Consider the following 16086-nt stretch of genomic DNA (forward strand, 5'->3'; position numbering starts at 1 on the left):
TTCTTTGTTAATATTATATTATATATATATATATATTGTTAAGAACAGGCTATGGGCCATGTATCATGGAGTTTTGATTTTTGGACATTTTGTGTTTGTGTTCCTATGATTCCCTGTTCCCACTCTGTTTGACAGTGAAGATCCAGCCGTAACACCACAGGCAAGTCAGGGAAGAAATTTCCTGCAGCTAACAGCTCAACACTTCTCATCAAGCACCCAAAATATTCAAATAGTTATGTTGTGCTTTGAAGCAGGAAGAATCTTCTATCTTGGCCTTTCTGTTTTATTTAGTTAATTTTCTTTTACTTAATTGTTTAATTTTAGCACCATCTCTCTCTCTCTCTCTCTACCCCCTGCCAGTTTCAGCATAAAGTAAACTCCTCCATAAACGCCACCATCATTGTCCAAAGAGTTTCCACTGTCCCTGACACGCATCAAGGCTTCTGCTCCTTCCAGCCACTGTCCCCTGAGGACGCTCGGGAGGAACGCCTCCTACTAGACTCCATTACTTGGCCTGAAACTCCAGTTTTGCCAACTCCTCTTTCTCTGGTGAAGACCACTGATCCTGCCCACAGCAACTTCATCATTCTACCACCACAGAGAGGAGGAGGACAGTGGCATGTAGGGGATCAGCTGGAGGTTATGATCAACATGTATGACTTCAAGGGACATCCCAAGAAGTCTGGGGGAGACGTCTTACTCGCTCGGCTGCACAATCCAAAGCTTGTTGCAGGTGTGGTTGGACATGTGGTGGATCATCTCAATGGCAGCTACTCTGCTGTATTCACTTTACTGTGGGAAGGAAGCGCACAGGTTCAGGTGATGCTAAACACCATCATGTTAAATGTGATTGTACTATAGGTGTTTCTAATCTATCTTCTAACTGACCCTGCACTAAGTCCCACCCCTCGAACTGACACAGGTCAATTATAGTGTATAGTGTAGTTGAGACCCCATCCGTGATGTCTTCAACTCCCACCTACGGAGGAATTTCCCAGACGTCCCGTGGAGCTTTCAGAATCCAAGTGGCTCATGTTCAAAGCTTCCATTTCGATTCAAGAATCCCCACATGAGCAAGCATCAGATAGAGAACACAACCAGTACAGAACCAGGTTGGACAGAGAGAGAGAGAGAGAGAGAGAATAATAATAATAAAAGCAACTATAGTACTGACAATAGAAATATAGATGGATGGATGACTTTCTTTGTCTGTACTGATATGAATGAACATAACTGGACTAAATGAAAACTCTCTGTCTCATCAGGTGACGCTGGTTCACCCTAGAGAGGCTGTCACAGTGCTGCACAGGCTAAACAGCAAACAGCCCGATAGGGTTTACTTCAAAAGCATCTTTCGTTTAGGCTCACTCTCTGAAACTACCATCTGTGACATCTGCCTGCGTCCAACCCGACAGCCACTGTGCAACTACACTGACATCCGTACAGGCGATCCTTGGTTCTGCTACAAGCCAGAGAAACTGAGCTGTGATGCCAGGATCAACCACTACATGGGAGGATATAGACATACTCTTAAGGCCGAGGAGAAGAAGCTCTTTCAAAGGTGAGTGAGCAGAGCGACGGGACTGACTTGTGAGACCTCTAATAAATACATACATACTGTGTTACCCACGCATTGCTTTGGTGGAAAATTTCAGGAGTTTGTAAGTACAGGCAGTAAAGACTGAATGTGGAGATGTTTAATATTTCAAAGACAACTAGTGCAGCGACCCAATGGTCGATCTGAACACAAAGTAACAAGAATCTATACTTAGATGATGCTGCTACAGCGCCACTTATTGGCCCAATGGCACCAAATTTGCCATGGTCACACATGTCCACCAAATGTGGTGCAATAACATAAACCATTCCGAAGATTTGACATTTTTTTGTATTACTACCCTGCCCACAGCAGTTGAATGATTTGAAAATTTGTAAGAGTTAACACCTTCACTTTGGTAACTAGGTTGCTCACCTGGTGCCTTCGACAAAAGGTTTCTAGCTTCTGGGTTCTTTCTAGGGGTATGTGACCCTCTGAATATGCTTAAATTCCACAGTGCTCTGTAGAGTCCTGAAGAACTACATAGTCTGGTGATAATTATCTGTGCGTTCATCACTGCGACTGACATCCTTCACATTACACATAGTCACGGGTTCTATTTATACAACAATATCAGTTATTGTCCTCCTTTCTTGTATTTCTGTTGTTACATTGTGATGAGTGTAAGAAATAATTTATTGTTTTCTTCAGAGGTGTCAATATGAAAGTCTCCATTCGGGCCTCAGGACCTGCCAGTGTCACTGTTTTCCCAAAAGGGGAAGGTAAAGCACAATTTTTTTCTTTTGCTGCCTCTAATAATTAAAAACTGAATGTAATACGGACAATGAAAGTAAAACAAGCAGAGAGGAAAACATTTTATCCCTTTCTTTTGAAGAGAGATGTATTCTGGCCAATTTGAAAAGATCCTGATGCAGCACCAGCTATATCTATATCTATTCTCTTAGAAGTCTTAAACAAAAACAATGAATTTGTAACACATAGGTTTGGGAGATACCTTTGTTTAGGTATTTTATTAGGTTTTGTTGACTATCCTTGCCCTTTTATTTCCTCTCAGGCCAACCACAGGTGCAGAACAGCAGTATGAATTCTGGACTCTCTGGTTATTACTACCAGGGTGTGTGGCGAGCACTAGATGGCACCACAGTTTGCCAATTCAACCGCTCTGCCATCAGTCAGTGTCTGAAAGGCAAGGTGGTCCACATGTATGGAGACTCCACCGTCCGGCAGTTTTTTGAATACCTCACTGCAGTACTACCAGGTAGCTGATCCACAGAGATTTCTGTCAACAGTTTGATTTTGTTCACACTGCAGCTTAATCTGTTCCCTCTGTAATGCTTTCAGGTCTTAAGGAGTTTAACCTGCACAACCCCAAGAAAACTGGACCTTACATGGCTTTGGACTATGCAAACAACATTTTAGTGAAATATCGCTTTCATGGTACTCCTATCCGTATTGCCCCTGTCCCAATCAGTGAGCTGCGTCACATTGCTAATGAACTTGATGATTTAATTGGAGGCACTAATACTGTCGTAGTTTTTGGCATCTGGGCTCACTTTGGCAGTTTCCCTATGGAGGTGTATATCCGGCGGCTGCAGAGCATCCGCAGGTCAGTGGTCCGGCTGCTGGACAGGGCTCCAGGCACACTGATCATCATCCGGACAGGGAACCCCAAAGGTTTGACACTTGACATAGCGCAAACCAACAGTGACTGGTATTCAATGCAGCGAGACAAGGTGCTCCGAGCCATGTTCAGAGGTCTGAACGTTCATCTACTGGACGCCTGGGAGATGACCCTGGCCCACCACCTGCCACACAACCTCCACCCACAACCTCCCATCATAAAGAATATGATTAATGTAATTTTGTCCTACATATGCCCCAGAAAGGGTGACTAGTTGTCTATGACCAATACTATGGGGTTCTAATTACAATAAGATGAAATATGAGGACATCCATCCAGCTGCTGTCTACCTTTAAGAGATAACGTGTATTTCAAGGTAAAATGTGGTCACTGCAGTTTATCATAGTTTTCTTTTAATAAAATTCCCTGAGGCTGCGGAAGTGGTGTACGGCTCATTCCTTTGATTTTTCCACAACAGCCTTACCCAGGATCACAAAGTCTGTCAGGAGCATAGAATACTGGCTGTCTATCCCACATGCCCCACTCTGACCACTCTTTACCTTGTGGCAGACGAGCTTTTACCGTGTGGCAGACAATAGAGTATCCAAGTAGTGACTCAATCATTTAGAAAATGGGTTATAGATGACATAAATACAAGTTAGGCTCTCCATATCCTCACGTCCACATCTAATTCAAGTTTGAATTTTTTTCAGACTTTTTCCCTTCTCAATGCACCTTCAAAGTAGGTAGTTTAAATTTGCCAGATGTAGGGTTGGAGTAATTAGTGCCATGGCATTCAGCTGAAAGGCTTCCTGGAAGGGTGCTCTCTTGTAATCCTCCTCAGAAATCCCTTTTCAACCCTCGCTCCTCAGAGCAGAAATAAGAGCTTTGGGGCAGCCTTCAAGATTGCAAGAATGACTTGGAGGATCTAAGAAATATCAAGTAGGAGACCAGGGATGGACCCTGGCTACACTGTTCAATAGAATAGAAGTGTTTTACCATGCAGAGAGATAATCATTTGCTAACAAATACGAGTCAAAGACCAACACACCAAGATAACAGCACTGCCAAAAAGAGGCCATAAACACTTGTCACCACACCCATGTACTGTAGCTACTCAACTGCCACTGCCACTGCTACTTTGTTCCATCGCTGTTGGTATTTTACATGTTGATATTATTTTTGGAGAGCCCAAAACCTGACTAAATCTATAATCAACTCGATGCCAGTGTACATCTGATCATCTACAGTCCCTGACAAAAGTCTTGTCGCTTACTGAAGTTGTTGGAACAACAAATAATAACTTGACTTGTAGTTGATCAATTGGAATCTGAAATGGCTAATATGAAAGGCAAAGGCCTCTGGATTATGTGTATTGTACCAAAATAAGGTTTTGTATCATTCGTTGAGTTTTATCATTTAATTAGAACAGAAAGGTCAGATTTGGCTTGGACAAAAGTCTTGTCGTGCCTTTAAATGATTCAACCAATCACAGATTAGAGCTTCACCTGTGACAAATACTGTAATTAACACATTCCCAGGTGTGTATAAAAAGAACCCCAGCACACCAGACCTTCATCTGAAGTGCAACCTGACTTCTCACAACATGCCAAAGATTCAACCACAGATCAAAGTGCTGATCATCAAGAACCTGAAGACCAAGTCTGCTGCTGAGGTGGCAGACATCTTCAGTGTATCCAAACGTCAAGTGGAGAGGATAAGAAAACAATTTGAAGAAACTGTTGAAGTTCATGACAAGCCCAAGTCAGGCAGACCCCGTAAGACAACTGTTCGAGAGGACCGTTTGTTGCTTCGACAGTCCAGGGCCAGCCCTTTTTCAACTGCAGCAGAGCTGCATGAGAAGTGGTCACCAGAAAACCCTGTATCTCGAAGAACAGTTTGTCGAATTCTCTCACGCAGTGGTCTCCATGGCCAAATTAGTGCTCAGAAGCCAGCATTAAACAGAAGGCAACTAAAAAATCGTGTTGCATTTGCAAGGGCCCACAGCTTGGTGAAAGGATGGACAGAGGAAAAGTGGCAGAAGGTAGATTTTTCTGATGAATCATCCATTGAACTGCATCCCAAACGCAGCAAATACTGCAGAAGACCCGTTGGAACCCGCATGGACCCAAGATTCACCCAGAAAACAGTCAAGTTTGGTGGAGGAAAAATCATAGTTTGGGGTTACATCCAGTATGGGGGTGAAAAAGAAACTGGCTTTGCTGGTGACACTGTCAATGATTTATCCAAACTTAACCAGCACGGCTTGCGCAACATTCTGCAGTGATACGCCAGAATTTAACAAGGAAGGAGAGTGATGGAGGTGGTGTCAGATGACCCGGCCTCCACAATCACTCCACCTAAAGTTGGACTTTAGAATGAAGGAAAAGCAGGCGACAAGTTCTCAGCACATCTGAAGAAACTCCTTCAAGACTGTTGGAAGATCTGTTTTCCAGATGACGACCTCATGACGACTGAGAGAATGCCAAGAGTGAGCAACGCCGTCTTCAATATTAATCTACAATGTAGAAAATAATAGAAGTAAAGGAAAAGAAAAACCACTCAATGACAAGGTATGTCCACACTTTTGACTTGTACTGTTAAAGAAGTTAAAGTACTCGCGATGCAGAATGGCATATCTCAGAATTCAAATGAATATTATTATATTATACTGATGCACACATGTATGCAGCGCTCTAATGTTGCATGTGGTAAAGGCAGGGCTAGTTTGAACTACTTTATCTAAAATAATACATCCTGATTTCTTAGTTGATTATATATTGTGTTAATCTGAATCTGTTCCTAAAACTTTTAAATAAATCTAGAGGAGTAAACACTACCTAGTGCCTCTGAGATGTAGTGGAGTTAGTAGTAGTCATAATGACTAGAGAGGCGCTATACAAATACCGACCATTTACTTTCCACCACTGACTGGGGCATGAGGAGGAGACTTTTATTCAGGCCTGTAGCATTTCTTTTCTTTTGCTGTTTAATGCTAAATTTATTTGAAAGTGTGTGGTTATTTGAAAGTGTTATGATTGATTTTTTTCTTTTGACTTTGCGTATGTTCCATCCATCCATGTTGTGTTTTGATGGTTGATATGCAGTGGTGTTTTGTGATCCAGCGGGGAAGTGAAAATAGCTAACTATTCTAATACAGCAGTGATAATACATTTCACTGATAACACTTAAATTCCCGTGAACTATAGCACATTGTAGTAACTGCAGTTGGATTTTTCAATTTAATTTCAAATTAATTGTTGCCCGTGTTTGCCGCATGTCTGCAGAACATGTAACTCAAAGTTAACTCTATAGAGGATATTACCTTATCTGATTTCTCTCATATCAAAGCTGCTCTCTGTCAGATACAAAGGAACCTTGAAGCTTGAGGGATGAAGGGTTAAGTGATGAAGGAATGAAGGGAAGAAGGTAGGATGAGGGAAAGAATTGAGATTGTAGTCTGATGGACGGAATATAAAGATGAATACTTGTGGATGAGGTGGGACTGAGGCGTGGCCATTGTTTCGGAACCTAGTTATAATACTTGAGTCAGCATGTCGAAGTGACAATCAATTTGAAATATTTAACACATAATTAACGGCATTAGTCCTAATGACTGAAAGCCAGATATGTCTCTCACTCTGAGTGTACATGTTGTTGTATATTATTATTGTTATTATTATAACTATATAATACATCTCCTCACTCTGAATGTACATGTTATATATATATATTTTATTATTATTATTATTAGTAGTAGTAGTAGTGGTATTATTTATATCATTTGTCATTTTCAGTTATTTCACATTTCACCTGGTGCAGTAATTTACCTCTGTGTAATAATTTGTAATAATTTTTAATACATCTTTTTTTTATTCATACTTTTATATATTTATATTTTACTTTGTGTTTGAAGTGCATTCTTATTCTTTTGGAGCTGTGTGTAACAAAAAGCAATTTCCCCCTGGGGATTATTAAAGTAATTCTGATTCTGATTATTATTATTATTATTATTATAATATAGTACATCTCCTCATTCTGAGTGTACATGTTATATATTATTGTTGGTAGTAGTGGTAGTAGTATTATTATTATTATATAGTACAACACCTTACTCTGAGTGTACATGTTGTTATATATTATTATTAGTAGTGTTATTATTATTATTATTATTATAAGACTCTGGACTCACCTGGTGCAGTAATTTACCTCTGTGTAATAATAATTTTTAATACATCATTTTTTATACATACTTTATATATTTATATTTCAACTTTGTGTTTGAAGTTTATTCTTATTCTTTTGGGGCTGTGTGTAACAAAAAGTAATTTCCCCCTGGGGATTATTAAAGTAATTCTGATTCTGATGTCACACTATTTGTGTGGAGAGAATTTCCCAATTTGGTTCAAGTCAAATTCTTACTCTTAGCATAACAAGATGTCAGCTTCTTTGTTTTTTTGTTTTTATTCTTTCATTCAGAACCAGGTGATCTGGTCACAGCGCTATACTGCAGTCATAGACGAAGACTGATCACTGATCATGAAAGTCAGAGCCTGGATGAGAGGGGAGGTCAGCAGTGGCCTTCCAAAGTACAGCACCATCTTCTTCATTCTGGCTTTGGCTGCCTTCATTTTCCTGCTACGTTACATGGAGGTCCTGGAGGTGAGAACTTGGGTTTTAGTGGGACATCTTGAAGGGTGGACCCAGTCTGAAGTGTTTCATATTAGATTGTTAATATGCTCAGGATAACAGTGATGTTTTTATTCAGTTATTTCACATTTACATTTCTGTTTTTCTTTGTGCTCTTTTCAGTGGATTGACGTCGGCAGCAGTAAGCTGGAACGAGCTAAGGAAAACTCTACATCTAAAGAAATAATGGTAATCATTTACTGCCTTGGACTTGGACTGTGTCTGAAAGGTGCTACACTAATAAACCTCACCGTTCCTTGCCTTGCCTTGCAGTGTTCAAAATTCAAAGATCCTCCTGAATCATCCGCTTCACTTTACCTCCACCTCCTCCACTGTGATCTGTAAATTCATTATGATAAATCAATGACGTTTGGTGGCTTTAGCTTGGATTCACCTCATCACTGAAACTGATGATTTTTACAGTTCGTGTGGTTCGATCCAGTCTGTATGCAGCAACATTTAATTGCATTTTTCAGCCATGAAAATCTTTTTCTGCCAAAAAAACCCCAAAACATTAATTTTTACTGAACAACTGAAACACAAATACAAACTTGACATTTGGGTTCTTTCTTTGTTAATATTATATTATATATATATATATTGTTAAGAACAGGCTATGGGCCATGTATCATGGACTTTTGATTTTTGGACATTTTGTGTTTGTGTTCCTATGATTCCCTGTTCCCACTCTGTTTGACAGTGAAGATCCAGCCGTAACACCACAGGCAAGTCAGGGAAGAAATTTCCTGCAGCTAACAGCTCAACACTTCTCATCAAGCACCCAAAATATTCAAATAGTTATGTTGTGCTTTGAAGCAGGAAGAATCTTCTATCTTGGCCTTTCTGTTTTATTTAGTTAATTTTCTTTTACTTAATTGTTTAATTTTAGCACCATCTCTCTCTCTCTCTCTCTACCCCCTGCCAGTTTCAGCATAAAGTAAACTCCTCCATAAACGCCACCATCATTGTCCAAAGAGTTTCCACTGTCCCTGACACGCATCAAGGCTTCTGCTCCTTCCAGCCACTGTCCCCTGAGGACGCTCAGGAGGAACGCCTCCTACTAGACTCCATTACTTGGCCTGAAACTCCAGTTTTGCCAACTCGTCTTTCTCTGGTGAAGACCACTGATCCTGCCCACAGCAACTTCATCATTCTACCACCACAGAGAGAAGGAGGACAGTGGCATGTAGGGGATCAGCTGGAGGTTATGATCAACATGTATGACTTCAAGGGACGTCCCAAGAAATCTGGGGGAGACTTCTTACTCGCTCGGCTGCACAATCCAAAGCTTGTTGCAGGTGTGGTTGGACGTGGTGGATCACCTCAATGGCAGCTACTCTGCTGTATTCACTTTACTGTGGGAAGGAAGCGCACAGGTTCAGGTGATGCTAAACACCATCATGTTAAATGTGATTGTACTATAGGTGTTTCTAATCTATCTTCTAACTGACCCTGCACTAAGTCCCACCCCTCGAACTGACACAGGTCAATTATAATGTATAGTGTAGTTGAGACCCCATCCGTGATGTCTTCAACTCCCACCTACGGAGGAATTTCCCAGACGTCCCGTGGAGCTTTCAGAATCCAAGTGGCTCATGTTCAAAGCTTCCATTTCGATTCAAGAATCCCCACATGAGCAAGCATCAGATAGAGAACACAACCAGTACAGAACCAGGTTGGACAGAGAGAGAGAGAGAGAGAGAGAATAATAATAATAAAAGCAACTATAGTACTGACAATAGAAATATAGATGGATGGATGACTTTCTTTGTCTGTACTGATATGAATGAACATAACTGGACTAAATGAAAACTCTCTGTCTCATCAGGTGACGCTGGTTCACCCTAGAGAGGCTGTCACAGTGCTGCACAGGCTAAACAGCAAACAGCCTGATAGGGTTTACTTCAAAAGCATCTTTCGTTTAGGCTCACTCTCTGAAACTACCATCTGTGACATCTGCCTGCGTCCAACCCGACAGCCACTGTGCAACTACACTGACATCCGTACAGGCGATCCTTGGTTCTGCTACAAGCCAGAGAAACTGAGCTGTGATGCCAGGATCAACCACTACATGGGAGGATATAGACATACTCTTGAGGCCGAGGAGAAGAAGCTCTTTCAAAGGTGAGTGAGCAGAGCGACGGGACTGACTTGTGAGACCTCTAATAAATACATACATACTGTGTTACCCACGCATTGCTTTGGTGGAAAATTTCAGGAGTTTGTAAGTACAGGCAGTAAAGACTGAATGTGGAGATGTTTAATATTTCAAAGACAACTAGTGCAGCGACCCAATGGTCGATCTGAACACAAAGTAACAAGAATCTATACTTAGATGATGCTGCTACAGCGCCACTTATTGGCCCAATGGCACCAAATTTGCCATGGTCACACATGTCCACCAAATGTGGTGCAATAACATAAACCATTCAGAAGATTTGACATTTTTTTGTATTACTACCCTGCCCACAGCAGTTGAGTAAATGATTTGAAAATTTGTGAGAGTTAACACCTTCACTTTGGTAACTAGGTTGCTCAGGTTGCTGGTGCCTACAAAAGGTTTCTAGTTTCTGGGTTCTTTCTAGGGGTGTTGATGTGGCTCTGAACCAGGGTTCAGGGTCACTGGGCCAGATTTAAAGTTGTTTTTAGCAGGGGTCAATTGGTCAGAAAAACTAAGTAGATGGGTCTTAAAAAAATGAGTCAAAAGGAGTCAGGAAAGGCAGTCTCTGCAGTTGAGCTCAAGTAATCTTCAGGAGTCAGAGTTCAAGGCAGCACAAACCTTTAATGCCGGCAGCAAAGGGAGAACAATCTATCTGCACATTATATACAGTCAGAGAGTTCTGAGCTCTCACATACATTGCACCAGCTTATATTCCCTAAAGGCTCCACCTGTTTTCCTTTCGTCACATCATAAAATGACCAATCGATTTATCCTGCAACATTACACCATTATATTCATTGGTCAGTTTTGGGGCCTAAACTTTGCCATCCTCAGAGTGGGGATTCTAGGGACTTTCCAGCTGCCTGCACCTGCACGGGCATGCTTCCCTTTTTTTAAATTTACGCTATATAAGCTTTACACCAGTATCTTTTAAACTTGCCTTGTTCTTATCTTTCCAAACTAAGTTACTCCTTTTATTACACCCTTATTTCTTAACTCTCCTTTGCTGCCTTTTTTTTAAAAAAAAATGACAGTGTTTAATGTAAGTGCACTTGTTTTAACATACAGTGTAGTGTAAAAAAGACAAGTGTTGCGCTAAAAGAAGTGAAGTTTGCACGCTGCTATATTGATTTAAACACTGGAACTATTGAAATAATGGAGTAAACACTAGAACAGCTACATATATGCTGAAGGATGTTATGTCGATTGAAGTTTTAGTAATTAGTCTGACTATGACTTATATTCTTCACCATGGTTTGAATACATTTACTCCTCACTATGATTTTACATGTACTCATCACTGGACTGAAGTAAAACTGTGTGTATCCCTCACTCATTGACCCTCACTGTATCACATATTTACTCTATGTTAAAACAAGCGCACTTACATTAAACACTATAATTTTTAAAAAAGGCAACAAAAGGAAGCTAAGAAATAAGGGTGTAAAAAGAGGAGAGAGCTTAGAATAAAAAAATAAGAACAAGGTAGGTCAGAGAAATATTGGTGTAAAATGTATACAACATAGCATATAAAAAAGGAAAAGCATGGTGCAAGTGCAGGTGGCTGGAAAGTCCCTACAATCCCAACTCAAGGATACATCACCCAAGTCCCATCTGGTCAAGAAACATAATGGTGTAATGTTACACTACCGACACCTGACCAATGATTATAATGGTGTAATGTTACACTACCGACACCTGACCAATGATTATAATGGTGTAATGTTACAATATAACTAGATTGGTTATTTTGATGCTGTGATGAAAGGAAACCAGGTGGAACCTCATGAGAATACAGTTGCAAGAAAAAGTATGTGAACCCTTTGGGATTACTTGGATTTCTGCATAAATTGGTCATAAAATATGTTCTGATCTTCATCTAAGTCACATCACTAGAAAAACACAGTCTGCTTAAACTAATACTGCACAAAAAATTATAAGTTTTCATGTTTTTATTGAACATAACATGTAAACATTCACATTGCAGGGTGGAAAAAGTATGTGAACCTATAACTGGTTGACCCTCCTCTGGCAGCAATAACCTCAACCAAACATTTCCTGTAGTTGCAGATCAGACCTGCACAACGGTCAGGAGGAATTTTGGACCATTCCTCTGTACAAAACTGTTTCAGTTCAGCAATATTCTTGGGATGTCTGGTGTGAATCGCTCTCTTGAGGTCATGCCACAGCATCTCAATCGGGTTGAGGTCAGGACTCTCCAGACTGGGCCACTCCAGAAGGCGTATTTTCTTCTGTTGAAGCCATTCTGTTGTTGATTTACTTCTATGCTTTGGGTTGTTGTCCTGTTGCATTACCCATCCTCTGTTGAGCTTCAGTTGGCGGACAGATGGTCTTAAGTTTTCCTGCAAAATGTCTTGATAAACTTGGGAATTCATTTTTCCGTCGATGACAGCAATCCGTCCAGGCCCTGAGGCAGCAAAGCAGCCCCAAACCATGATGCCCCCTCCACCATATTTCACAGTTGGGATGAGGTTTTGATGTTGGGGTGCTGTGCATTTTTTTTCTCCACACATAGCGTTGTGTGTTCCTTCCAAACAACTCAATTTTGGTTTCATTTGTCCACAGAATATTTTGCCAGTAGTGCTGTGGAACATCCAGGTGCTCTTTTGCAAACTTCAAACGTGCAGCAATGTTTTTTTTGGACAGCAATGGCTTCCTCCGTGGTGTCCTCCCATGAACTCCATTCTTGTTTAATGTTTTACTTATTGTAGATTAGTCAACAATAATGTTAGCATGTGCCAGAGATTTCTGTAAGTCTTAAGCTGACACTCTAGGATTCTTCTTCACCTCATTGAGCATTCTGCGCTGTGCTCTCACAGTCATCTTTACAGGACGACCACACCTAGGGAGAGTAGCAACAGTGCTGAACTTTGTCCATTTGTAGACAGTCTGTCTTACCGTGGACACATGGACATCAAGGTTTTTAGAGATACTTTTGTAACCCTTTCCAGCTTCATGCAAGTCAACAATTCTTGATCGTAGATCTTCTGAGAGCTCTTTTGTGCGAGGCATGGTTCACATCAGGCAATGCCTCTTGAGAACAGCAAACTCAAAACTGGTGTGTGTTTTTTATAGGGCAATCTCATCACATTGATTGGACTCCAGGTTGGCTGACTCCTGGCTCCAATTAGCTCTTGGAGAAGTCATTAGCCTAGGGGTTCACATACTTTTTCCACCCTGCACTGGGAATGTTTACATGTTGTGTTCAATAAAAACATGAAAACTTATAATTTTTTGTGTGGTATCAGTTTAAGCAGACTGTGTTTGTCTAGTGATGTGACTTAGATGAAGATCAGAACATATTTTATGACCAATTTATGCAGAAATCCAAGTAATCCCAAAGGGTTCACATACTTTTTCTTGCAACTGTATAAGCTGATGTATTGTATGTGAGAGCTCAGAGCTCTGACTGTATGTATTGTGCAGATAGACTGTTCTCCCTTTAAAAACCAGCATTAAAAGACTGTTTGCTGCTCTGAACTCTGTCTCCTGAAGACTGTTTGGGTCAGACTGCTGAGATTGACTTTCCTGATCACTTTTCTGACTTGAAGTTTTGATCTATTAGCCAAAGTGTTCTCAGATCCATTGCGCACTGTTAAAATAACTATAAATCTGGCCTAGTGGCTTAGAACCTTGGTTCTATGCCACGTCAACAGCATACATGTGATACAGTGAGGGGCAATGAGTGAGGATCACACACAGTTATACTTTTTTGGTCCAGTGAAGAGTACATACAAACCATAGTGAAGAGTATATAAACTATATTCTGAGTGACTGTCTACTTTAGTTTTAGTGTCCCCTTTTATTCTATCCTTACGTTATCAGAAAGTTCAAACACTTCACACCAGCATATTTCTTGTGACTCCAGTGATTCTACACTATTACAGTGTTTATAGCAGCTTACATATTTGGATTTCTTTAAGTACAACACTTGTCTTTTACACTACAGTATGTGACCCTCTGAATATGCTTAAATTCCACAGTGCTCTGTAGAGTCCTGAAGAACTACATAGTCTGGTGATAATTATTTGTGCGTTCATCACTGCGACCGACATCCTCGACATTACACATAGTCACAGGTTCTATTTATACAACAATATCAGTTATTGTACTCCTTTCTTGTATTTCTGTTGTTACATTGTAATGAGTGTAAGAAATAATTTATTGTTTTCTTCAGTGGTGTCAATATGAAAGTCTCCATTCGGGCCTCAGGACCTGCCAGTGTCACTGTTTTCCCAAAAGGGGAAGGTAAAGCACATTTTTTTTCTTTTGCTGCCTCTAATAATTAAAAACTGAATGTAATACGGACAATCAAAGTAAAACAAGCAGAGAGGAAAACATTTTATCCCTTTCTTTTGAAGAGAGATGTATTCTGGCCAATTTGAAAAGATGGAGCATTAAGCTAAACGTTCCTGATGCAGCACCAGCTATATCTATATCTATTCTCTTGGAAGTCTTAAACAAAAACAATGAATTTGTAACACATAGGTTTGGGAGATACCTTTGTTTAGGTATTTTATTAGGTTTTGTTGACTATCCTTGCCCTTTTATTTCCTCTCAGGCCAACCACAGGTGCAGAACAGCAGTATGAATTCTGGACTCTCTGGTTATTACTACCAGGGTGTGTGGCGAGCACTAGATGGCACCACAGTTCGCCAATTCAACAGCTCTGCCATCAGTCAGTGTCTGAAAGGCAAGGTGGTCCACATGTATGGAGACTCCACTGTCCGGCAGTTTTTTGAATACCTCACTGCAGTACTACCAGGTAGCTGATCCACAGAGATTTCTGTCAACAGTTTGATTTTGTTCACACTGCAGTCTAATCTGTTCCCTCTGTCAAATGTTTAGATCTTAAGGAGTTTAACCTGCACAACCCCAAGAAAACTGGACCTTACATGGCTTTGGACTATGCAAACAACATTTTAGTGAAATATCGCTTTCATGGTACTCCTATCCGTATTGCCCCTGTCCCAATCAGTGAGACACGTCACATTGCTAATGAACTTGATGATTTAATTGGAGGCACTAATACTGTCGTAGTTTTTGGCATCTGGGCTCACTTTGGCAGTTTCCCTATGGAGGTGTATATCCGGCGGCTGCAGAGCATCCGCAGGTCAGTGGTCCGGCTGCTGGACAGGGCTCCAGGCACAGTGATCATCATCCGGACAGGGAACCCCAAAGGTATGACGCTTACTGCAGCACTAACAAACAGTGACTGGTACTCAATGCTGCAAGACAAGGTGCTCCGAGCCATGTTCAGAGGTCTGAATGTTCATCTACTGAACGCCTGGGAGATGACCCTGGCCCACCACCTGCCACACGACCTCCATCCACCACCTCCCATCATAAAGAATATGATTAATGTAATTTTGTCCTACATATGCCCTCAAAAGGGTGACTAGTTGTCTATGACCAATACTATGGGGTTCTAATTACAATAAGATGAAATATGAGGACATCCATCCAGCTGCTGTCTACCTTTAAGAGATAACGTGTATTTCAAGGTAAAATGTGGTCACTGCAGTTTATCATAGTTTTCTTTTAAGTTGTGTTGTGGTTTCTGGAAACAATAACAATCCTGTCATTTCAGAATCGACTTAGAAACCCTCTGTAAATCCACATTGGTCACTTTCAGTTTTCATGAATCAACTGGAACTTGAACCACTTATTTTTTGGGGAAATATTACTATTTGACTGTAGTGTAAAGGAATAGTTTGACATTTTGGGAAGTGCATCTATTCACTTTCTTCTTCATGATTAGATCAGAAGATTGATAAAACTCTTGTATTTGTCCTTTAACCATGAAGATGAAACCAGGAGGACAGTAAGCTGAGCTTAGCACAAAAACCATTAAGTACAAACATTTATGACCATTCACTGGGGCAGGCAGGTAACCAGGCAGGCCTTTCTTATTGCATGATCCAAATCTTCATCAACCTAGCTACACGAAGGCTGCAAGCTCTAAGGTTGTTGTTGTTTCACATAGCAATCAGGACAAAAATAGGCACAAATAACAGGCTTATGCCCAAAGCCTGC

General features: G+C 40.7%; 3 protein-coding genes and 1 long non-coding RNA gene across 5 annotated transcripts in view; 3 read left to right on the forward strand and 1 right to left on the reverse strand.

Annotated features, from left to right (window-relative positions):
- Positions 1-16086, reverse strand: part of LOC139221955 (NXPE family member 3-like) — a 265241-nt gene that overhangs the window by 122157 nt on the left and 126998 nt on the right. The window lies entirely within an intron of this gene.
- Positions 365-3500, forward strand: LOC139221962 (NXPE family member 3-like). The gene is made up of 5 exons (XM_070853912.1): positions 365-819; positions 1266-1561; positions 2249-2319; positions 2613-2816; positions 2900-3500. Exons 1-5 carry the CDS (start codon positions 643-645, stop codon positions 3451-3453), a joined length of 1302 nt encoding a protein of 433 aa, XP_070710013.1. The 5' UTR covers positions 365-642; the 3' UTR covers positions 3454-3500.
- LOC139222210 (uncharacterized) lies at positions 5673-8224 on the forward strand. Its single transcript, XR_011585913.1, has 4 exons — positions 5673-5752; positions 7659-7841; positions 7992-8057; positions 8142-8224. It is a non-coding gene; the product is annotated as an uncharacterized lncRNA (long non-coding RNA).
- LOC139222265 (NXPE family member 3-like) overlaps positions 9089-16086 on the forward strand; it is a 33871-nt gene continuing 26873 nt past the window's right edge. Inside the window, exon 1 of the mRNA XM_070854237.1 lies at positions 9089-9250. Within this exon, the coding sequence (XP_070710338.1) occupies positions 9089-9250 (162 nt within the window). The remainder of the gene's footprint in view (positions 9251-16086) is intronic.

The sequence above is a fragment of the Pempheris klunzingeri genome, chromosome 22, assembly GCF_042242105.1.
Source record: "Pempheris klunzingeri isolate RE-2024b chromosome 22, fPemKlu1.hap1, whole genome shotgun sequence".
NCBI classification, from domain to species: domain Eukaryota; kingdom Metazoa; phylum Chordata; class Actinopteri; order Acropomatiformes; family Pempheridae; genus Pempheris; species Pempheris klunzingeri.

Coding starts and splice junctions, on each gene's coding strand:
- LOC139221962 (XM_070853912.1), top strand. CDS start 643: ATGATCAACATGTATGACTTCAAGGGACATCCCAAGAAGTCTGGGGGA. Junction 820..1,265: donor AAGGAAGCGCACAGGTTCAG/GTGATGCTAAAC, acceptor CTGTCTCATCAG/GTGACGCTGGTTCACCCTAG. Junction 2,817..2,899: donor CCTCACTGCAGTACTACCAG/GTAGCTGATCCA, acceptor TAATGCTTTCAG/GTCTTAAGGAGTTTAACCTG.